General features: G+C 42.0%; 1 protein-coding gene across 1 annotated transcript; it reads right to left on the bottom strand.

Annotated features, from left to right (window-relative positions):
* Positions 1-151: 151 nt before the first annotated feature.
* Positions 152-20,574, bottom strand: tbx21 (T-box transcription factor 21). The gene is made up of 6 exons (XM_069704581.1): positions 19,745-20,574; positions 9,801-9,955; positions 6,496-6,617; positions 5,958-6,116; positions 5,267-5,328; positions 152-4,913 (listed from the first exon to the last, which is right to left on the bottom strand). The coding sequence occupies exons 1-6, from the start codon at positions 20,290-20,292 to the stop codon at positions 4,082-4,084; spliced, it is 1,878 nt and encodes a 625-aa protein (XP_069560682.1). The 5' UTR covers positions 20,293-20,574; the 3' UTR covers positions 152-4,081.
* Between the last annotated feature and the right edge of the window lie 5,285 nt (positions 20,575-25,859).

Genomic DNA, 25,859 nt, shown 5'->3' on the forward strand with positions numbered 1-25,859 from the left:
ATGACTGCAGATAAATATGAATGCATTTCAATTGATCGGCCTTTTCAGATCAATACTTCTACAGAGTGAAAGGAGCACACCAAAGCACACAGAGATTTGTCATATGTAAGCTTTAATTTCATTAATAAAAAAAACAACAACAGTAACAATACACAGTTATGCCACCTTTAATAAATAACAGTTTCCCCTTTTCAGAAATTTTCATTCTTATTTGTTTCTGCATTGCAATTTATAAGCTCTTAATGAAAGAGTCAAAGGAGGATTAATTCTCCCTTGACACAAACAGTGTACATGGATCACACACACACACACACACACACACACACACACACGCACGCACGCACACACACACACACACGCACACACACGCACGCACGCACGCACACACAGAAAAAAAAATAACATGCTTGTTGCTGGAGCTGTCTGGTCTCCTCTCTTCACGTCTTCTGTTTCTATATTATACAGTAAAATCTCTGGAAGTCTTATTCTCCCGCTGAGGGAGGTGTTACGTTCAAGGGGAAACACAGACTCATGGGAAATGGAGGTATTATTGGTTTAAACATCAGGGATAGAGGGAGGGGGGGGTTAATTGGCTGAAGTTGACTGTAATAGCTCAGATATCCAGCAGGGGTCGTTCCTGAGGTGCATTTTGGATGCTGCTGTTTGATGTGCAGGTGTAGGGTCACTCATTGAACCCAGAAACCACGGCAACATGAAATAAATAAGTGACCTCATCTACAGGCCAGCGTTCACGTCAATGTTTTTGCAACGCCATCTGATTTACTATCTATTAATTGCACTTAAAACATGAACTGTCCTTCGTACCGCTTCATCAAAGGTACATTAAGAATTGCCACCTCTCTTTCTCGGACAGATGTCAACATAAAAATAAAATAGGACTTTTTTTTTTTTTTAATATTCCACAAGTAACATACATCAGTAGTTGAACATACAATATATCCCCTCTGTTAATTTTATTACGTAAATGTTAAGGTGAAGGACTGAAGTGTCGGTGGCGGTTTGTACTTTTCCCGATCAACATGAACGTTAAGACCATCGTAAGAACATCACATGGATGTGTTTTGTTTTTCTTCCAGTGGGTCCAGTGAAAGTCAAAGAGGCAGGATTTTAGAAATATATAGCGACATAAAAGTCAACTCATCCGATACCCACACAACAAAAGCAGAGGCTGGAAAACTATCTTAGTCGAGTTTTCCATATTTTACCATTTAATTGAACTGTTTCATATTGTGATATAAAGGTCTGCCGGTTTAAAGGACCTTCTTTAGATGAATTTGAGTTAATTTTCATGTTAAATCAAAAGAATACTGCTGTAGCTGTTCTCAGTCTACAAAATTGATTTGATGAATTTTTTTAGAGAAGCTGGAGATGACGGCTACTCTAAGAATTAAATTAAGCAATAATTAAATTAAACTGCTTTACTGTATTAGATGTTTTTTTTTTTCTAAATACAAGAAATGGGAAAAAGTGGGTAAAGTAGCTCTAATGCTAACTCAACACTTACTGCTTTGATGTCTTTTTATTACTTCTCTTTGTGTTTTCCCCCTCGAAATATTACACATTTTACGTTATCATAAAAACAGGATTCAACTCAAGTTACTGTATTTTTGGGTTTGTAGGCCAGTTTACACCACCGGCGCTGTTTCCATCGGCTAATTTAAAAGAGTCCAGACTGGACTTTTGAATTCAATAACAAAAAAAATATGTAAGTAATTGAATTCGATCCCTCGGTGAAGACTTAAGTAGCCCTGCTCGACACCGAGCGCCCGGGTGCCCGCCGGCCCCCCGAGCGTTGTCTGAGGCTATTAGCACACCTGGTGAGGAATGAGGAGCAGATCTCTGATCAGGGCCGACTGGAGCCTCACTCTTCATTTCTGTCACCGGTCCCGGGAGCCGGGCCTCCTCTGTCAGCCGGTGTCACCGCATGATAGGCCCGAAGACTAGGGGGGAAATTCAGAGTGTCTATCTGGTCACTCTGTGCTTCCTGTTTATTTGTGGTCCGAGGGTGACAGCGCCGTGTCTGTTCTACGTGGGCAAGGTGCACGTTGGCATCCTCAATGACCCACTTTCAACACGTCCGTTGGGACCTGCATGGCAGCAGTTTGGGAGGGGGTTGGGGGGGCCTGCAGCAAAGGGAGTCTCGGCCTACTTCCATGAGAAGAATAAAGATTATTATGTTGTAGAGTTCAAGCTCATAATAAATTTAATCTGACCTATGTGGTCAACATTTTTGTTTTCCAGTTACGGTGTTATCGTTCCCGTTATTGATTGCGGGTTTTATTCGTTGGGAGTTTTGCTGTAAATACGTCACATCTAGACAAACCAAGTGTGTCCCGTCTTGTTTAAGCCTGTTGCCAAGACATGCAACCTTTGCTTCATCACTCATCCTGGATCTTTAAATTGAAGCTCTGTGATATATAATATTTTAAGACATGGAATAGTTAGTTTTGCTGATTGTGATCACAGTCAATCACAGTGAGGGGCAACATATTGCGCAATAAGATATTGATAGTCACAACGACAAAAAGATAAGTGTGAAACCGTCGTCATGGCTACTGTTAGTGGAAGGGGAGGGGCGATACGTTCAAATGCTAATGTCGTCATTTCCGGTAGGTGCGCGACTACCTTGCATGTAACTTCACTTATGGAAGAATTAAAAACGCACCGCAGTCGGAGAACGCTGGAGGACGTTCATGTCTGATGACGGAGACTTGGTGACCTGAGCGCTACTGATCCGTCCCCATGGCAACAGTAACCACAGAAGCAGGCGAGGAGCACAAACGTGAGTTGGACCTTTTATGTTGAGAATTTTTCCACATTATGATTATTTTCAAAGCTAATTATTTCCTTGATGAAATAAGTCATCATTTAATCTGACCACGCATTCAAAAAAAAAAAAAAGAAGATATTCAGTTAACTAATATTTGACATATTTGAGAGGCCGCAACCAGCAAATATTGATAATTTTTTTTTTTTTTTTTTTGCTTAAAAAGAGACTTCAACAATCATTAGATTATCAAAATAATTTGTCGATTATTAGCTACGTCACTTTTCCTTTAAACCTCTGAGATATGTTGGATTTGCCTGCAGCTCTACGGACTTTGCTGTCTCTGCTGTGTTTGTTTATTTACTTCACACACACACTCACTCACACACACACACACACACACACACACACACACACACACACACACACACACACACACACACACACACACACACACACACTCACACTCACACTCACACACAGATAAACACAAAAGGTTGTCTGACATGGTTTAAAGAGATTAGCCTTCCTTTAGAACATGTGCTTTCTAAGATGTCTTAACCCCGGGACATGAGTTCACTCATAACGCCTCTGCACTGTCAGCCTGCAATGCTCCTGTGTCGCCACTAGTGGGAGCTGCACTAAACATATTGGGCCCTAATTAGAGATAAGAGGACTATGTGTGTGTGTGTGTGTGTGTGTGTGTGTGTGTGTGTGTGTGTGTGTGTAAATGTAATTTCTGGTCAAAATCATGTGGGGAAATGAACGTGAGCATATTGTGAGTGTGAATAGGGTGAGAAGGAAGAGACAGTCAGAGACAAGACGGAGCAAAAGGGACAGAGAGAGTGTTTGATGCAGAAAGAACAGACAATCCCTGCAGGCGTCTGTCAGCAAGCAGATATGCAGATCTTTTTTTTTTTTTTTTTGTCCTTTTTCAAATCTCCAGATGTTTCGAAGGCTTTAAGTCACAGGTCCGCACGTCTGGTTGGTGTTTATGTGACTGGAGGGCAGAGAGTCCTCAGTCACATCCACTTCTGTTCAAAGCTAACTTTGACAGTAACCTTTAAAGTTCCTCCTCTAATCATCTGAACACTTTTGAGGTGGGCCTTGTCGGAGTGGCCGGCCGCCCTCGTTATTCTTTTTGGTTCTGGTGTGTTTGTCTGCAGCAGAAACAGAGACAGTTTTCCGGCCCTTTATCGTGATCTGACAGAACAGACCGGTACGTGTCTGTGAGGGCGGATGCGGGAAGGTGTTGGGAGACGCTGTGGCCGACTGCGTTGATGTGTGAGGTTTTCAGTGGGTGTAATAGCCGTAGTAGTCTGCATCGCTGTCTTTCTCACAGACCTCTCCGCTGCGTGGAGGCGGGGAGTTTTCGGTGCTGGACGTGTAAGGCGACACCCGCCTCTTCTTGTTGTCCCCCACGCCGCCGCCGCCGCCGCCCTCGAACAGGCCCGAGTTTGCCGAGTCCGCCGATTTCACGGAGGGCGGTTCGAGCCAGGTGTCGTCCGCCGCCACCGCCCCCCCCACACTGTCTTTGGGCTTGTCCTGCAGCAGAGGCGGCTGCAGGGACTCGAGGAGGGTGGGCGGGTGCAGCCTGTGGTTGCCAGGCGACGTGGAAGATGAGGAGGAGGAAGAAGAGGACGATATGGGTCTGAACCAGCCCAGAGTGGGGCCCGGCTTACTCGGGTGGCTGAGGTACTGCGGGGTCGGCCGGCCGGTGCTCCAGCCCGCCGAGGTGGCCGCTGATACCGACACGCTGGTAGACGCGAAATGATGGTCTGGGTAGTAGCTGAGGGCGTGGTGAGCTGACGTCTGCAAGGGGAAGGGTTTGTAGAAACTGTTCCCGGAGAAGTCCCCCTCATAGGAAGAAGTGAAGTCAAGCCGGTTCGGCGTCACCCCCTGCTGAGGCGGCAGGTACCACCGGCTGTGGGGACCCGGGCTGGAGGACGGGTCTTTGTGCTGCTGGCCGATGCCGATGGGCTCGCGGTTGTAGAAGCGGCTCTGGGGCAGGGGGCTCATGTACTGTTCAGAGAGGTAGCTTTGAGGGTAGCAGCTCCCTGGCAGCAGCTGCTGGCTCTCTGTCGGGGAGGGGGTGAGGCGATCGGAGTCGGGAGGAGCGTAGAGCCTGGGCGGGGGGGGGGGGGAGGAGGAGGAGGAGGAGGAGGAGGAGGAAGAGGAGGAGGAGGGGAACAGAAGAGAGTGTGAGAAGAGGAGGGGGAGAGAGAGAAAAAAAGAAGGTGTTATTTCCTGCCCAAACCTCAAACAACTATCAAACATGTGGCAGCCCCTCTCGCTGCAGCATGCTCAGCAACGGCGCAGTAATTGCATCTATTCCCATATTTAACGCGAGACATGAGCGCGCCGTGATCAGCTCTCACTATTTAGCGCAGGGTGAAGCAACTGCAAGAAGATCTAATCTTTTTAAATAAAAAAATTAAAAAAAATAAAAAAAATCCAGATATTTTCTAAAATACTTACGTGTCGTAATTGTCGCGGAAACCTTTAGCGAAGGGGTTATGGTCTATTTTCAGCTGAGTGATCTGTGTAGGGAACAGGAGGAGGGCAACGAGAGAATGTAGGCACAGGAAAAAGAGAAGGAGTGAGCAACCACGTAGAAGAAACAAGAGAGCAGAGAGAGAGAGGAGGTCACTGACGAATAATTAATGAGGCTAACATTCAGTTTCGGAAACAGTTCATCTCTAGAAGAGCAGAGTGGGTGGACACACACACAACACACAACACACAACACACACACACACAACACACACAACACCGAGCGAGTGTATCGTAGAGCAGCTCTCACACAATGTATTTGAAAACAGCTGTTAAAGATATGGTGCAGACAGCCACCCAGAGCTGCGTTCCCCGGGTCAGCCGAGGTGAGCTGACTCTCAGCTGAACTGGTTCTGTATCTACTACGCTAACACTTCCAGCAAGGTTGTAGGAATGTAAATGAACCTGGATGCATTTTTGATAGCACGCATGCATAAATCAGACTTTTCGAAAACACGGCCCAGATTTGAATCATTCAGCTCTTGATCATTTGTAGGAGTTTATAAGAGGGGGTTTAGTTTGTGAAAGGGGTGGGGGGCAGATTTAATTGGAATAAAGACACGGATCCATACTTCCTAGTTCAAAAACAACACACAGATCTCATCTTGTGACTCACGTCTGCGTTCTGATAAGCAGTGACGGCGATGAACTGGGTCTCCGGGAAGACGAAGGTCTGGGCTTTGGACGACAGGAAGGGATCCTCCGAGCCGTCCTCCTTCACCTCCACGATGTGGAGACGAGGCTGGTACTTGTGGAGTGACTGGAGGACGATCATCTGGAGACAGATAGGACAACAGTCTGATATCTGACAAAATAATCTGCTGCTTTGGGGAGATTTTATGCCTTTTATTAGACAGAAAACAGAAGAGAATAAGACAGGAAGTGAGAAGACAGAAATGTGAGTTGCGATATGTCACGGACGTGATGGAGGAAATTATTTCTGCCTGCAACAGCCATTTACTTGCATAAATAAAAACATCGATACATTTTAATATGATGACTAGATTTTATTATTGAAACTGCTTCAGCAGCTGAATGCACACGTGAGTACAAACATGTATGCAGACATGTATTGATATAAAAAAAAGGGTGGGTTGGGGGGAGGGAGGGGGGGGAGACAAAAGTTAGAGGGTGGATAAGAAACGGAGGCGTACCTGCCCCACGTTGTTGGTGCTGCCCTTGTTGTTGGTGAGCTTCAGCTTGCTGAACGACACTTCTTGTCTCATCCAGTGAGCTCCTGTGTTGGGTGAGTCGGGGTGCATGTACATCCTGTTCCCTGCAAGCAACCACAGTAAATCACACGAGATACGCATGTAATTATCAATCCTCCACAGTTGTTAAAATGTTCCCTAATCTAAAGAAAAAAAACAAAAAAAACACAACGACTCTCTTTCAGCAAATTTAAGAAGCATAAATTTAACGGGTATGAATCCTGTTCTGGTTTTATTAAAAAAAAATTAGAACGAAAATATATATTTTTTTTATTGATTAAAGAGTATAAGAGTATTGATAAAGAACTGGACCAATAGAGAATAGATGAAATGAAAATACATTTTGAACCGTACCTGTCCCTACAGCTGGCTGCTGGATATATAGGACTATGTGAAGGATGAGATAATTGCAGTTCAAATTGACTTACTATAAGCCTTGCTTATAATGGTTATTATTTTTATGGCATATAGTATATTTTTTTGAATAAATATTGTCATGTTAGTAGTCCAAAATTAAAAGAAAATACACCGTTTTTAGTGAAATACTATTACCACGGCCCCTCAAGCCCTCCAGAAAACCCCTGTGTAAAACTTCAAATGTTAAACATGAACATAATTCTGTTCAAGACAATACATTTGAACTGATTCCCAAATAAGTAATATTAAATAAAGGAGGGAAATAGAGATTTCCAGTGCAATAAAAATCATTTTTCTGCAAGTCTTCACCATTTTACGGCACAATATTTACCACAGGAGAGTCAACATGCCAAATGAAGAGCTGTGGAAGTTGCTGAAAAATAAAAGTCTCTTCTGTGTAGTTGATTGGGTTCAGTACGAGCAGAGGTGACGAGCTACTGTAAACACCGCGGTTCCCTCGTATTTTACTGACAAAAAAACCATAGATTTTTCATAGCGTTACCCACAACGACCTGCTAACCTTCTATAAACACCACATAAGTGAACTATTAAATATAATTGAGTGAAGCTGTTTCACCACAGTTTCCACAACTGTAGCGCTCCAACAGTCACCTCCCAAATGTGTGACAACACCCTGCACCCTATCATTTATATAATTGCGGTTCGTTGAGCATCAGTCGCACACACAATGGAATCTCGGTTCACTAGCTATTGTTTTGATTTTTTGTTTTGTTTTTTAGGTGTGAAGAGGAAGATATGATGAATGAATGAAAGATGGAGGAGAGAACATGGAAACAGAATTAAACATCAAATCCTTCTTCCTTACAGACCTCTAAAGGATAAACAAAAAAAAACCCCGTTTCATCCCAGTTGTCTCTCAGTTGTTGTTATTAATGAACTCTTCACACTTCAAGTTTTCTGGAGGCCACAGATGATGTTAACGTGCGGCCCGATCAGCTTTGATAGGTGCTGGAGACGCCGTGGGCACCGTGTTGGTCGTGTCCGAAGTTATTTAAATATAGGAAAGACGTATTAAGAGTTTTCTCATTATATTCCCAAAGATTTCAGTTTAGTCTTTTGAAATGCAGCTTGATTTTTACGCTGTCCCACAAAACATCTCCAAAATGCCTTTTTTTTTTTGTCTTTTTCTTTTTTTCCATGTGCTCAAAACGCTGTGATGGTGCTTTTTTCTTTTTTTTTTTTTTTTTTTTTTATAGTCCTGCAGATTTCTAAATGTTTCATTTTGGATTTTACATTAAATTAAACCCTCGGTTTACTTGAAAAATTGCAAAACACACAAATTGATGTGATTAAAACTGCAGCTTAGGTTAGGTTAGGTTAAGTAGTTACTTTATTAATCCCAGAGGGGAAATTTTTTCGCTACAGCAGCATACAGAAGCAATAAGATAATAATAGAACAATAGAAAAGCTTGACCGATACTGGATTTCTGAGGGTGATATCAATATTTTAGAGACATTCGGGGATGAGGGAATATTTTACAGATCTGGTAAACAAACTGAGACATTATCTGCAATAAAGCCAATATATTAACTAAAAAACATCTGCAGTATATGAACATTTGCACGAAGGCTCCTTCTCCTTACAAAATCTTTCTGCTTTATGTAAGTGGTTTCTTAGAAGTCACGTACGGCTGTTCATAATGTGTTCAGTAGATTGTGTTTGATAAAGCTGGCGTGTGACAGATTAACATCAGACATATTATCTAAAATAAATGTACTAATTATAGACATGTTTTTCTTAAACACGAACATGTTGTAGAATTAAACTTCACCCATAACAGTACGACGTCTCTGTCGTTAGAACTTGAATTAACTTGAACCACGGTAAAACCAAACAACGAACTGTCCATGTGAACCTCTCACGAATTGGTGACGCACGTTTTGTCACGTACAGCTACATCCACCACTTCCTGCAGATCGTCCATGTTTGCGTGCACTGAGCTGAAGACCCTGTCTATCTCTTCACAGATTGACGAGCGTTTTCTCACCATCAACTTTGCGCCAGAGTTTGAGCCCTCCTGTTCAGTGTTTATGACCTCTGGAGGTAAGTGAGCGATGAACAGAAATAATGTTGGAATGAATCGTAAAAGAATCTTAGCGATGCGATGTGGGTGAACTCTTATCATGGGTAGCATTTAACGATAATGAAATCCGAGAGGAAAAGATGATTTGAGTATCGGACACTTATTTTTTATCAACAGTGGAAGATGTACTTCGATACTAAAATTATAATACTACACTGAACAAATGCAAAGTCATGCAGCTAGAGTACAGTACATACAGCACAGCACCAAAGGTGAAAGTACTCCTCCTGCAGGATAGCCTGTTTCAGCATGAACTACAGTATACAGTGTATTATATAATTGGATTAAATTACTGCATCACTTTAATGCTGCAGCTGGTAAAGGATGGACTGATTTTATCTACTTTTTTGGGATGTTTTATTTATAATAATAAATAATGGTTTATTTATTAAGTAAGTAACAAGCCAGTGAGACTTTAAAATAACTATAGGGTTGTAAAAAGTACATTATTTTCCTTCAGTATGTCGTGGAGTAGAAGTATAAAGTAGTATATTATGGAATTAATCCAGAAAAGTTAAAAATACCTCAAAACTGTACTTTTTAGATAAACTCCCTAATCTGTGTGGTTATCAGAAGAACACACTTCATATCAGTTATTTTCTGAAACCCCCTCAGCCGTCTGTGGTTTTTTGTTTTTAGTGTTTATGAATGTAAAGCATGTGTAATAGCTGTAAAGACCGCAGGAGTAGATCTGTGTTGTGTTGTTGGTTATGGTTTGAAACGTACCTGGCATGTTCCCCTCCGCTTTCCCACACTGGACCCACTTGCCACCCTGGTACCTCCAGTGGTGCTGGTCAGCCAGAACCACGTCCACGTAGACGTTATAGTGGGCGGACGGATCCAGGACGCTGATATTGAAGCTCAGAAAGGGAAACATCCTCCTGGATAAATATAAGAAAAAAACAAAAACAAATGGTCAGTTTAAAAAAAAAAGAAAAAAAGTATTATTTGGAAATACAAACAAATATCAGACATGACGAAAAACTTGTTGTGTTGATTATACTTTTATTTTAAAGAACCAATATGGAGAATATTTCTCTTTCGAACTCTGGCAGCAGAAAAACAACTAATGCTCAAAATCATTTTTGGAGATATAAAATGTACAACTTCAAAACTGAGGTTTTGCAGCCTTAAATTGTGGGTTAATTAAACTGAGGCTGAATAGATGATTCAGAGTTGTTTAAGTGTTTTGAAAAATGTAAAATCAGCTTGAGTTAACTAAACTTCAGAAATCTGTTTAACACACTTGTGTAGCCATCACAGTCAAAACCAGCCAGGTGTGGGTTCTTCCTCCCCTAAAGCCCTTTTTAATATGTTGGCATTATAAGTGATCTTTAAGGATAGTGTTGAGCAGGGAGGTGATTCCTGTTTTGACCTCTCGACCTCCGAGACTCCTTTTGTTTTCCTCACCAGCTGAAGAATCAGAGTGGGAGCACTGGTTGGGAGGTGATGGGAGACGGCTGGCGCTGCGCATGAATATTTAATGCTGCTCTTAATAAAAGATGCGCCAGAAGCTGCTTTTGATTGCCGGGGCTTTATAGGTTGAACTTATTTTCATCACAAGGGCTTCAGTGAGACGAGGTAAGCGGGAGGTCAGGGAGCCCCGGGGCTCAGAGAGGGAGAGGGAGACGGCGTTAAAACCAAAGAATAACAACTCACATTCATATAAGATACACAAAACTACAAGCACGCCCTGACATACAGACCCTGATGACGCTCATGTTGACACTAAACACCCAGAGTGGATGTCGTGTTGACGGAGAAGCACCTATTGCACTGCCGCAGCAACACTGAACATAATTACATGGATGTGACAATCATTCACCGGGGGACTCGGCAACATGCGTTTATCACCGTTTTTCAAACCCCTGAATATCATATTATGGCATCAAGTTGCATCATCTTGCAGAAAGTTAAACGTTTTGAGTTCATTCGTCTATTTGCAACGAGTCAGAAGATTGGTAGTTAAAATAAGACGTTCATTTTTTGTCATAAATCAACTTTAGCCACACACACTGCCCTCTAGTGGACTGGAGGCTGTATTTATACACTTTTCAGTGAGACTGGCCCCCCAGAGTAGAAAAACATAACATTTTAAAGTAAAAGCTCAGAGAGAGAGACAGGCTAGCTGCTTCCCCCTTCCTTCTCAGTGTTTATGCTAAGCTAAGCTAACAGGCTACATGCTAGCATTCAGAGTGACATTGACCTACTTATCTAACTCTCAGCTGACGAATAAGCACATTTCCCAAAATATTGAACTCTTCCATTAAGTACAAAAACAGGCCACAGTTTCACTTGATTCTCCGTAATGTTATCGTAGATAAATCTATTTCTGTTCTCCGGGTCTGCGTGAGGTCACCACAGTGTGGTTGGTGTAAATAAATTAGGGCAACATGTTTGACATTTAGCCCGGCTGTTTTACACCGGTGAAAAGCTCCCCGGGCTGTAGAGCATTTGTAATGAGTGATGGCAACTCGTGCTGCCCTCCATCCCTTTGATTCGGTCAATGTGAAAAGTGAAGAGGAAGTGTTGTTTTTTTTTTACTACGTGTTGCCGCCTGGAGTGCAGAACAACTCCAGATTATTAAATTCAATTTGAATAACATCCTGCTGCTGCATCAAATGAGTTGTTTGCCTACAAATGTTTGTCTCAATACAAAGTGAGTGTGTTTTATATAAAGTGCCTACAAAGGCTTGGATTAGTCATCGTAAAAAGGGCGAAGACTGTAGACACACAAAAAAAGCTCTTTCTGAAACATATTTTAGTGTCGGTGGAACAAATATGATCTAATATGTTTGATTACAGCTGTGCAGTAAATACACTTAACACATTCTTCTCTGGGTCAAAAACCAGGGTTAAAACGTCTAATTATAGTTCTGTCTGATGAAGTATATCCAGAGAAGATAATGCTGCATGTTGGCAGCGCTGTTTAGGTAAACTAGAAAAAAACAGTGATCTCGCCTGGATGGAAATTCACCTCATTTAAATGCAGCGTGTCCTCCCCGAAGCAGTCGGATCATTTAGTGGTGTAAAAACTAGTGAGGTGTGTAAAGACACAATGCGTTCGAGGCTACCTCGACACCTGGAGGGCCCGGCCTCGTCGATGGGCAATTTCACATGTGTGTTGCCTAAATCCGTGAACACGCATGTGTTTATACAGCAAATTAATGAATTCATAAAGCTACATGTCAAATTTTGGCACAAATCAGTTTACAATGGACCAGTTTATTATTTATTTTTGCCTGGACAACAAGTATTAAAGATATTTTTGGTTTACTTATTATTTGATCTTACAGTTCATGATCTAAATCAAATTAGCCAGTTTTATTAAAGTTCTTGAAGTATCCGAAATGTTTAGGCACTTAAAGGGCCGCGCTGGTAATTTTCAATATTTGTTTCAGCATCAACAAATCTTTAAAAAAAAAAAAAAATACCAAAACAAATGAAAATCTTTTATGAACAAGTATTGCAAAGCCACATCTTTTACCTTTATGCTCAATTGTTGTCCAAAGCCTGTTACAAACACATCAGTGAGGCACACTGTTGCACTGTGGGTCACACGTTCCTTCCTTTTCATGACTATATTGTAGTCTATTTGAACTCAAACCACACAAACTGTCCTGCGTCTAAACTGACATTAAATGTGTATTAATCCGCCACTAAAAATAGTTCCCTTAGAAAATGTAATGTTTACTCCTGTTTCAGTAACAGCTGTTTTTGTTAGGATATTATTTAGCCAATTTTTTAAAATCGCTTCGCCTCCTATCGGAACTAAAATTCAGACCATTTAAAAAGAATACCCAGCTCAACATTACAGCGCCCCCTAAGGGCCACGGTGGGATTATTATTATTATTTTTTTTTTTCTGGATGACTTTTCCGTTACCTTGCCGTAAGTTTTACATTGCCTCTGATCCATATGATCCTCTGCCATGTTGGTTCAGTCAGGGACAGTTTAGGGAAACATCATGCAGATACCACAGAAAGGAAGAGATGATGAGACGTTTTATGCATTTATTGCTCATTTGCCCTTTACAGAGGGCCGAGCAGCGACAGCATGCAGCCACCGGCTGTGAGCTCAGCTGTAGATTTAGTCCGATTTGGCAGCGACTGGTTAACCAGCTCCTCTGGTAGACTTGTGACTGAGCAGCTACAGTTGATGGTGTGCAGACAATCTGTGGTCACAACAAGCGGCGGTCTACAGTACAAACTCATAATACAGCTCAGACTCTCTGTGGGGATCAGAGGAAATGCAGATGTTATTTTGAAGATATGCAAAAGTAGGCTTTGCAAAAATTTGAAGTTTGTCAGCCTACGTGTATATTATCAATGTTTTTATCAAAGCAGTTTAAAGATTTTATTTGAGCTTATATTTTTGCACACAAATCAAAATGTTTCAAAAGTAAACTGTCCAAGAATTTATCAGAAGAAGCACTCGCGTAGTCAAACGTATTGTGGTTTGTATCTTTGAATGATGGCTCTTTATGCTCGAAACACACACACACACACACACACACACACACACACACACACACACACACACACACACACACACACACACACACACACACACACACACACACACACACACACACACACACACACACACACACACTCTCTCTCTCTCTCTCTCTCTACTCTCGCCATCCTGCTGGTAAGACTAAACCCTCCACTGAGTGCTCCCAGTTGGGTCTTTCTGGCTACATGGCGAGTCCGGTTTAACAATCAATCATAGTTCTCGGTGAAACACAATCGTGGCAGCAGCTCTTTGGTGGCTCGCAAAGAACAGGTGAAAGAGCTCTTCTTCCACTGCAGCGTTTATAATACCAGTGAAAACAGAAACTGGGCTGTTCAGCATATGAATGGATCGACCCACCTACGCTGCACCGGGGTATTCTAGAAAGTAAAGGAAGAGTTGTCATTTTTTGCTCCACTGATATTGTCAATTCACTTCTACTAGAGGCTTTTATAGGAAATCAGAACTCGACAAAGGGGGAAACCGTAGAAAACACAACACAGAGGGGTATTTGCATGTGGGGGCGGCTCTCGGGCTCTGTGTTTAGAGTTCACCGAGAGAAGCTGAAGAACACTGTCTCTACTGTCACGGGCATGATTTTATTTCAACATGGCAGCTACAAACCATGAGGAAAAGCGTCTGTCTGTTTTAGAAACTGTTTTCAGAGTAGGCTGATGAGCGGGGGGGGGGCATCAAACCTGCAGCAATACCAGACAGACTGCCAGTGTGCCACTCTGATTCATAGAAAACCTGACAGTAACAACGAATGTCTGGAGCTCCCTCAGTGTGATCCAGGTGTGTGTGTGTGTGTGTGTGTGTGTGTGTGTGTGTGTGTGTGCGTGTGTGCGTGTGTGGGTATGTGTGTGTGTGTGCGTGTTCATGGAGACTCCTAACTGTAGTCTTTTTCAGACAAAATACCGCAGACACAGATGAGTGTGGTGAACCAGCCAGTAATACAGAGACAGTGACATTTACAAAAAAAAGAAGCAAAATAAACTGAATGTTGGAGGGAGAGAAGAAGAGGAAGGGGGAGGAGGAGGGCGGAGGGAGGAGGAGGGCTAGACGGAGGACGCGGGAGGGGAAACCGCAGGGGGAAACGGAGGTTAGAGAAAGGGAAGAGGAAAGAGCAGAGGGTGGAGCGGAGTAGACGGAGGGAGGGGTGGAGGGAGGGAGGGAGGGTTTGTCCTGGGGATGCGAGGCAGAGGAGGAGAGGAGAGGAGCCGGGTATTCACCAGGGAGAGGACTTTTCTACATGAGTGCACCCGCTGATTCATCCGGACAGGAGTTCAGGTCCAGTTTTTGTCACCGTGCGTACGCCTGATCATCTGTGACGAAAACATGCCAGTCTACAGCTGCTGCCGGACACAAGCACTCTTTAGCATGCGGCTGCGTCGACTTATTGCAGGAGGAACTCAGCCACCGGAGCTGCTTCGTGCTTCATAAAGGACAGGCTGATGCAATTCTATATTTGCTTTTGTTTGTTATTCTCAACAAAACCAATATAGAAAGACCAAAAACCAGAAAACGTATTTGTTTTTCAATACTTGCGACTTCCTCTATAATGGTGATGCCACAAGGCTGTCAGGTCCTGAAGTGAATATGTTAACGTTTGATATTGGCTCATAAATGTATATAAATGTTTTTAAAAAGGAATGTGGGCAGCTGGGAAATGTAGTTTCAACGGAGAGTTGGTGGGGACTATTTTCAGCGGCATATAAATACACATCTGGCTCTTTAGCGAGTGTTTGCAGCAGCAGGGTGGTTTCTATGTGACTCAACTGTGTAACCAGTTGTGTAATTTTGGGAGCTTATTGATGTGTTTTCATCGTTTTTGGACAACAGTCAGTCACTATGGCACAAAAGAATAACAAATATTAAGCTTTAGTGGGATCAGTTCATTGTTTTTTGTGGGATTTATCAGCAACGATTAAAAGACAAACGTATAGAAAAGTAGTAACAGGTTATGTTTTGTATCTAATTAGTCCCTCATGAACATAGCAGCACATCAACCATTTTTATTAACCCTCTTCAAGAACAACATATAGAGACAGGATTGAGAAATAACCGTGTTGAGGCCAGCAGGAAAAGTCCTGTGGCTCAACAAGCGGTGGATCTTATTCACAAAATCATCAGAAGAACTTCTTCACTTGGCGAGAGGAAGTGCTCGTTTAGCTATTTGTAAAAATATTGGCACTAGATGTTTCTGCACACATAAACAGCTGAACAGGAAGTGGCAGGTCAAAACCCTTGAAATAGTCTCACTTCTGCTTTCAGACGCAAACACACACAGACACACACACACACACACACACACACACACACACACACACACACACACACACACACACACACACACACACACACACACACACACACACACACACACACACACACACACACACACACACACACCTTTCAAACATTTCCCTGAAATCCTACATCTTGCAGCGCGAGGAATTAAAAAATAGAAAGTAATTTCTTATTTTGTTGTGTGACACGTTCAACACTAACGTATTGAAATTCCTGCCCTCAGACACTCTTTCTAATTTCCTTGGCGATGAGACGTGGTAATTTTTGAGTTTATAAAATAATAGAGAGTTTTTCTAGCAGCTGCAGTGTGGTGGAAGAAAAAAAAAACTTCATTTAATTTAGAGTACGTCCTGATGAACTTTGTGCTGTTAAATGTTTGATAAGGTCAGATGTAGGCGCCTAAAATGATTTTGATTTTTGTGACGTTAATTGCTCTTTAAACTCTCTGCAGCCACTCATAGCAGTCCTTTGCAGGAAGTACCTTCTATTCTCAGGAGCAAAAATAAATCAAAGGATTATTTCCTCTCTAAAAAAACGAGCAAACAATCAGACCGATGTGTGTTTGGAGTCAGTGGAGCAGAGAGAGCAGATGAGCATGATTCCTCTGCAGTATTTCCCTGTTAAAACTAAAACTTTTCTCCTTCCTAGAACACAGACTGTGTGCTCAAGCAAAAGTCTGTTTGCATTATTGGGGAGTTATTTATTGGCTTTAAAGCTTCTAAAATGTCCAAAGTGTTGGTTTGATTAGAGGCTTATTTTAGAGTGAAAATCTACAAATTCAAATATGTCTTTAAATAAACATTCAATTTAAGTTTCCTGAAGACAAAAAAAGTCCCTTAAATGCTTCTTGGAAACCACTGCAGGGAAAAGTTTGCTTTCTTGACTCATATATAAACCAAGAACTCGCCAGGTGTAGGATCAGCACAGAAACAGATGAAGGAGGAAGAAAAAGCTTCACTTTCTCTTTTCAGTTTTTAGAAAAATCACATTTTCATTTCATTTGCAGCTAAATGTCCCTCTGTGCCTTTTTTCTTTCAATAATTTGTTTGATATTTCGGAGGCAGATGGAGCGACGCTGTGGTTTCCCTCGACCCCTACGCGCCGCTGTGTGCAGTCTTCGTGAACTTTGCCTTAGATGGCCGACCTGAATTTAGCTCATGAGATGTGTAGATGAATTCGGCCTCCTTTGCTCTACAGGCCACGAAAATGTGTCTAGATTTCAAAGCCCAGGTGTGGTACACGGGAGCAGAACTTCTGAGAGATCTGTCAGCCTCTCTGCACCCAGCGTCTGGTGGAGGCTGAAGAAAGGCTGTAAAAAAAAAAATAAAAAGAGAAAAAAAAAAAAAAGAGAATCTAGTCTTTTACTTCCTGAACTTCAAAGGTGCCTCACCTCCTCAGAGTGGCCATCTGAAGCCTCAGTGGTGTTTGACCCTTCTCTCTAGAATCTCTTTCACCCTTCCTCCTGCAGATACCACGGTTTTTGATTAACATTGCAGACCCTCCAACTCCTCGCAAAATTATGGTGCTAGCCTGAACTCGAGATGAAATTTTAAGAAGGATATAGACTCTGATATTGAAAAAAAAAAAAAAAAAAAAAAAAAAAACTTCTTCAACTCCAAAATCTTCCAAGATATATATATATATTTTTTTGCATTTAAAAAAAAAATAAAGTCTCTTTTTTCGGCACCACTTATTGTTCTCCAGTTCTGCGTGTGAGGAAGGGCGTTGAGATAAAAGTGAGATATTGTTTTCATCGTCACAATTAGAAATTTTCACAATATGAGGTCTGTGGTTTTTGCACAACATGAAAATTTGTTTTATGTCACACATGGAAGGATAACACCTCTGCACTTATTTCACCGACCCTGTTATTACTGCGGGTTACAGTTTGTTTAGAAAAACTCTTTCAAGTCTTTATTCGGGACTCTTTGTCTCTCTGGCTTTGCTCTGAGTGCCCCTGAAATTTAAAATAAAACCATATACTGCCCATATTTTAATGACACCAGTGGACAGATAATAGCTGCTGACCACACTGAGGATTTCTGCAGAGGAAACTGCCACAGCTGGTTATGTCAAATGACAGAAGGCACACACACCAACACATACACACACACACACACACACACACACACACACACACACACACACACACACACACACACACACTTGGATATAAATAACAGGAAAGACAGTCAAATACAAATTTTCAACACAAAGTCAAAAACATACAACGTTTGTAATCATCCACGTCTCTTAAATTCTTAATTAAGTGTAAAAACAGAGATTCTTGCCATTTTTGTGAAGGTTTACCACATAAATGTCAAGAAGTCACCCAAACAAATGACTTAATAGTGTAACTGAACTGCACTTTAAATTGTTATTTCAGTCCTCAACCAGAAAGTAAAGAAACCCTGCAGGTCAAAGGGGACGATTTTTTTTGCAAGAATATAACTTGTTCATTCGCCTGTTTTAAAAATTTTTTTTTTTTAAACTTGATAAAAATGTGTAAAAGCATCAACAAGACAAGAGAAAAAATATTAGATTATTTTAAATTGTAATATTAATTCAGGCCTTTTAAATAAAAACAATGACAGAAGGCAAGCCAAGAGAAGTCATAGGAAATATCAGTGGCCTATTATGTGACAGCACAACTGTTTTCTGTGCACATGAAACCATGAGAAACCTATGGCCCGAAACCTTCTGTCAAACACTAGTGTCACACATTATTGGATTAATCCTCATCGACGTGACTGCATCTTTAATGCTCGGTGACCTATCAGAGGGGCCCGGCAGCGCCGTCTCTTCTCCCCCTCTCAGGTCAGGAGCTCTCTGCTCATACCTGCTTCTCCAAACGCTTTTTTACGCATGTTTTGAACCACAACTCCTCCTATTATCATTTCTAAAGCTGCCCCACTTTAGGTTTTAACTTAAAGGTTAAATTGCCAACAAGTTCCCTCGTTTTTCTAAATGTCTTTCGACAATAGTTTGATGTGATTTCATTAAACATATTATTACTGATTTTAACGGGAGAAAACCGTAAAATACCCTCGAAAAGTGCTGATTTAACGGAGACCGTGACGAAGTCGTGCTTCCGGAGAAATATAAATAAAGGCAATGATCCTTTTTTGGCCTGCTGTGATGAAGTGAAGACGTGCACCCCTGTGACTCAGAGGTCAAACAGCAACTCAGCTGATATCAGCTCCACTTTACAGGCAGTTGGACTCCCGAACAACTTTTACCCCCAAACCAATTTTAACTCTCTCAAAATATGCGATTTAAACTTCAAATATTTACAATTAATTTTCTTAAGAAACATCTCAAATATTAATGTCAATTGAGCAACTTCGTTATCAATTTAATTACTTTTACTTTAACCTGCTCCATAATAACGACTCAGCTGGGACCAATTTTGCGCAAAAAATGCAAAGTGTAAATGGATTTATTTCATGCTTAACGTGGTGTTCTCATTGTTTTCCCACCTAAAGACCCCACGCTGCCAACCAACACCCGGTCACCTGACCAGTGATGAGGTGGTGATGTCTGCAAAGTCCTGCACTTCACAAAAGATTATGAAACTTGGGCTTCCAGTTTTTGATCACCTCGAGGTAAACTTATTTCATTCTCAGAGAAAAAAAACACTTCTAACTGTTTGTGTTGCTGTTGTCTGGTTGCAGCTGCTCATCGTGAAGGAAAGACTGGTGAATTAGTCAATTAGAAAGTGTGTAAATTCAAAAGGCCAGCGAAATATATTATTTCTTTCACTCCTTTTCTGCCAAAATGTACTCAGGTTGTTTGCATTTGTCTGGAAAAATACGGAAACTTTTTGCAGTTGTATGTCAGACTTACCTCCCCTGTTTGGTGATGATCATTTCGGTCTGGAACTTGTGGAACTTGGCCCACAGCGGGTAGTTATTGAGCAGAGCCTGAGTCTTCCCGCACACCTGTAGCCCAGGTAGAGGGTAGAGAGGCGGCCGCTGGAACCCGTGCTGAAAGCTCGCGGGGTAATTCTCCGGAGAGGCAGAGAACACGTCTTTACCGGCCGTAGGAAACCCGTCTCCCGCCGTGGGGATGTAACCCTGCCCGGCTCCGCTCCTCGGCGGAGATCGCATGCCGCCGTACGGGCAGCTGCTGAGGGTCTGTGCGTAAAACCTGCCGGGCTGCGCGCCGTAACCTCCCACCGCCTGGTCCGAGTGGTACGGCAGAGCCAGCGCGTCCTGCCCGCTCTGAACCGAGTCCGGGTAGTAAAACCTCGCGTCCTGAATCCCCATTTTGAACTCGGCTAGATCCTTGCCGCCGCGGTGGAGGTGACTGCTTATGTCGGCGCTCTTTCCAAAAGTTTGCGTTTCAGTCCCATTCAACATGCTGAGGTAGAGGTTGCCACCTATGCCGCCCATTTGCAGCCCCGTTCCCGGGCCGTGCCGAATCTCATAAGTTTGTGCTCGGGCGTCCGGTTAGACAAGATCATGTACAAGTACAAAAAATAAAAATAAAAAAGGAGAAAGGAGCAGAGTGTGGACTGTTATCCTCAACTATGACTCAGAGCGCACTGACATGCTAAACTCGGTGTCTCCGTCGCTCACAGGCTCGGATATAAAACCATCCCTCACGCGCTCTTATTAGTCTATTTACCTATAAACTTTTTTATGACTCGAGCAGGTAATTGTCTTGTCTTTTTTTTGACGTGCGGAGTCGCCACCAGTGACTCCAACTCATGTTTCTAACCTATGATATATACATTTTGTCAGTGGTCATATTTTGGAGGTGTGTCTGATGCAGAGGGGAGGACGTGATAGGCTCCAGATATGAAAGCCATCCCCTCATCAGAGCCTGAACACACACACACACACACACACACACACACACGCACACACGCACACACACGCACTGCCCTTTGAAAAAAATAACTAGTGAGGATTTAAAATGTGGACACTGTAGGAATGTTTTAAAAATGATACGCAGGGGAAAAACATCAGAATATAACTGATAAAAAAAGTTATAGCTGATCAAATTATTCATTTTCGTTCATTTGTTTATATTAATAATTAATGTTATGATTTAGCTTTATGGCACATAACTAGATATTTTCATAAAGTTAGTAAAGAGGTGAATTCAAACGAGACAAACAGCAAATTTAATACTAAACATCAGTAATTAGCTCAATACTTTAACTGTGGATTTGACACAGATTCACTTCATGGAAATAAAATATTGCGCTTTGGACTCATACATACATATTTCAGATGTTTAATAATATCATAAATTAATTATTTTAGGAAGACTGATTTGAACTTTCTTTTTTTTTTATTTTTTTTTTTAGATTGAATGACTTCTCTTATTACTCACTGGCCAATGCAAATATTTTCTGGCCATTTCTTTCCTGACTTAAAGTGAAGTCTTGACTTCCTTAACAATTAATTTTTTTTTGTAATTAAGCAAGAAACTACATTTTTTTTCTTATTTTTGAAAAGCAACGCCCACTCTGTGTCGGAGGATTATTCACCTTTTCAGTTTTTCCTTAGTTGACGTTCATTTTGAATCATCAACCACATTTTATTTTCATTTTCTGTTTCAATCATGAATCACTTGAAAAACCAAAAACTAAATAGTTAAAAAAAAATAATATATTTTTTTAGCCACTGACTGAATATCAATTAGCTTTAATGAGCTGTTTTATTTTTTATTAATTATGGAAATTAACAAAAAAATGAAGCCAGTGTAATTTATGAATCATTTTAGGAAATTAAACTGAAACTTAACTTTTCTAAAATAAAATTTAAGATGAACTTAAAATGGTTCAGGATCATTTATGTCAAGAGGAAATTCTAATTTACAAAACTGTTTATAGTTCTTTTCTTTTATTTATTAACAACAGCCAACTTATAAAAAGTATAACATTATATGAGCATATAGTGAATAATACAATATAGGAATGTGTTTCTGAGTCATTTGTACAGCACAAACTCATAATGGACATGATGAGGAAACTCCAGTACTTGAAATGATCTTACTCCCAGTGCACAACCGGCCTGTAACAGACTGTCATGTTTAAATGGGTTTTAGTGATGGACTGAGATTAAATTGATCACAGTTTTAATATGGAATATAGTTTAATTGTTGTGTCAGAGCATCACACCGTTTGTGACCAATCACGCGTGTTTTAGTGCGAGCCCGGACGGAACAGGAAGTCGTTTGTCACATAGCGGCCATCTCCGCTCTTTAAGACCTTTTAGTGGCGTGTTTGGATGTCGCCGGTCGGCCCGGCGCGGCGTGGACAGAGGATCTGCTTCATAAACACAGGTGAAAGAGATAACCCTGGGGTATTAGCAGCTGCACGTGTGTGTGACCACACACACACACGCACACACATTAATAGATGAACCCCCCCCTCCAGTGCAGGTATGACACAGCGATCCCCCTCAACACTGTCACTGCTCTAATCCCACTTCCTGCATCTCTCCAAGCAAGGTGAGCTCACAAGGGCGCACGCTGAAGTCATCAGTGTTGACACGAGTGGCGAGAGGGCCACAGTGTGAGCGACACCGCGGCTGCCACGGCTAGCCAGGCGTATCCATCCCTCCCCCCAACCCCAAACACCTCCCCCCAAACCACCCCCCGGCTTCCTCTGCTCTGCTCTCCCTTGCTTCCGGTGAGAGCCCCAGGCCATCACCTTGTGAAGCGCAATCAGCTTTCATTTTCTGTTAGGAGCAGGTCAGATGGCGGCGAAGTGCACGGGCGTGAAATCTAACGGGATAAAGAGTTTTCAATCATGACGGAGCTCCGGAAATGTTGGTCAAGTACCTCCTGCTGCTCCCCGTATCATAACGAATGTAGCGAGGGTGGGTTAATGTGGGCGGGCAGCAGTTATAAATACTGGATCGTAACCTTCCTCCCGAAGCCGCGCTGCAACTGGACACGGATGTAAAATCTCGACGGTTGTAAAAGAATGCAGTAAAAGAAAAGTGTGGACGGCTCGTACACGGCTTCAGTAGGCCGGCAGATTTAGACGTGATAGACGGACGCGTTGTCGCACGTCTTCATTAACGGCATCACCCGACCGCTCAATTCACAGATCATATTTTCTTCAAAGAGAGAGCAGGGAATGATTGTGGAACTTACACCACAGAAATAGTTAGACGTGGTTTAAAATATACCAGAAATCACTGAAGGCCTACGTGTATAATTCAAAACGCACTTATCAGATGGTTGAACAGGGTTTGAAATCCCCTCCACAAACTCCTTCTTTGTGTTGCACTTCTTGTAACTTTAACCGATAATCAGACAAGAACGCCCACTTCAGGAGGGTTTCACTACTTACTACTAACTACAACTGAATGCCAGACTATCTGAAAGTGTGTCTGGATATCCCCATTGTACTCCCTTCTATGCAAAACTAGCCCCAAGAAGTCGTGTCTAAATGGTACTAAATTGACCCTAATGAGATGTGCTGCCAAACTGAGGCGCTGCCTGGTCTTTTAAAAATAATGGTACTTTTCCACTGAATAAAGTGATGGAGAGCAGAATTTGAACACAGGAGGCCTCGGTTCCCATCCACCCTCCAGTCCGTCGGTTAGGTCACAAAACCACCTTTAAGCTTCGGTGGGAAAAAAAATAAATCGTGATTTCAGTTAAACATTTGGAACTTTTTCTGACGCTGATCTTTCTAAAGTGCTGTAAGCGCCTAAACTTGACCAAGTAGTCACTACAAGTGGAAATCTTCTGAAAAATTCTGATATTTTTGCAGAAACATGTTCCAGATATGCTCCATATCAATGTTTTGCAACTTGCTAAGTAAGTTAATTGACAACTTTTCCTCATTATTTAAAAAAAAAAAAAAAAAAAGTTGTACATTTATTGTATCAGTGGTCTGTAATTTCTAGGAGACAGTGAAAGCTATGATAGCTGGGTTTTCACCTAAATCAAAAATTCAAGTTCAAATCATTCAAATGAAAAGTCAAAACATGTAGCTGGTCCGTGACCTCCTGGACGGCACACGTGGGAGTTTATTGATCTCTGGATTTCTCTGTTAAAGAAATAAACCTGTTTTCTGATCTCAGTGCTTCAGTTGTGGTTTGGTTAGATTTAGGCAGAACCAAAAAAAACTTGGTTGGGGAAGGCATTGTGGTTTTGGGTTCATAAGACAACAAAGGAGAAAGTGAAAACAATGTGAAAGGTGTGACTCGAAGTTGAATCTGCATGGTCAAATGTTTGGAGCCGCCGTTGGGTGCTTCGAAATGCAAATTTACTGGTGGTGAATCTTTGGTCTGAACCGGGCACGTTAATGTCACCTTTCTTCCCTCTGTCATTAAAACACAGGGAGTAACACGTAAACATACAGAGGACATTCTTGTATAAACTCTTTCTCCATATGATGTATTCACATGATTTATCTGAAGGAGACTGAACCTTTAAGGCAGGTATAAAGTTTTCAAGTTGACACCACTTAGTTTACAGCTCGTTCCTGCTAAATCTGCACTGGAAAGGCCCCCCGGCCCCCATTTGAAACCCGAGCCAGCTGCATGTTGCTCTAACTCATGACCACAACGTTCACTATGTCAGATTTATATGTGCCCGTCGTTAAAATCCACCTCCTCTTCACTGTATTTCAGCCACAACTGTCTAAAATTGAACCTCTTAATAGCTCTGAAATGATGATGATTAAAGAGTTATTGGGGCAGTTTTTGTTTTTTTATTTTGTTATCCTCCCCGCTCATGTTTTAAGTCAACTGCCTTTTAGGTGCTTAACCTCTCAGCCTTAAATATCTGGTCTTGACATGGCGACGATGTGGGTGGGCACCGCACGCCTGACACCGAGTTCACAAATCAAACCCAACATGGATGCTTAGCTGCGGCATTCATTTCACTCCAACACCAGTTTGGCGCTCGTTGTAAGCAGGCCAATTAAAAAAAATATGACGTTCTCATCACATAGAGACACACGTGAGAGATTTATCACTTAACAGCGAGAGGAAATGACCTGATAGTCACAGTAACATGGAGGTTGGTGACTGCAGCACAAAAAGTCAAAAGTCTAATTTCAGCCGGAAGCTGTTCATAATGTTTCGGGCACCATTTTTAACTCACAATACCTTTGACATGCGGTTTTTTTTATGTCTGTAAGTTACGAGCTGTTGGACGACAACGACGTTCCCTTCATACATTGTTTTATTTGAATATTTTCCGAGAGTTCGAGGAGGTAAAACTGAACATCTACCGAGCATTTCACAATAAAAAAACAACAACTTCTGTAGCAGAGATCTGCTGCAGCAAAGTATGTTCTTTAATGTGGAGACAGAGTAGATGATCACACACCGGAGGAGCATTCACGAATATGAAATGAGGTCAAAAAGGACAAAAGAAGAGCAGAAGGAGGAAATTGGACTTGCCAAGTATTTCATATTTAGTCTAAAGTGCCCAATTATTACTCCATAGCAATGTTTCCTTCAGCTGTACCAACATTTTAAGTAACCGTAAAAGAGCCGGTCATTTTGCCTAACATCACTGAGGCTTTGACGAGTTTATTAAAACATTGTAATAAATCAGAAGAATCACAGGACGCCTGGTTTTGCCTTTGTGAGGCAGCGCTGGGAGCAGGTGTTCAGGAGCTACGAGAAAGCAGCAGCGAGGACGTCCCTCTTCGTCACCATGTCAACGTTTCTCATTAGATCGACTTCGCTCAAGCTCTCCGAAGAGAAACGTCTTTCTGTCGGAGGCACCGTCGCACTTGCTTCACAATTAACGCAACATATGTTTATTCAAATCTCCGAACGGGGTGTGAAAGAAGGCTTCGGGAGGCACCACCCACAGAGGCTGTGAAAACAGAGGGTGGTGGAATTGAGTGAGGAAACGGAGAATGGGGAGATCTTGTGAGCTCCAGATAAAGTGAGATAGAAAAGATAGCACTTAGTACTCAGCGGCATTCGCACCCGATAGCTCATGAACTCTTGGTGAAGTGCAAATGTAT

This window comes from Brachyistius frenatus, unplaced genomic scaffold (assembly GCF_029030835.1).
Source record: "Brachyistius frenatus isolate BFR_SWC_R1_liver_20210118 unplaced genomic scaffold, ASM2903083v1 Contig_51, whole genome shotgun sequence".
Classification (NCBI taxonomy): domain Eukaryota; kingdom Metazoa; phylum Chordata; class Actinopteri; family Embiotocidae; genus Brachyistius; species Brachyistius frenatus.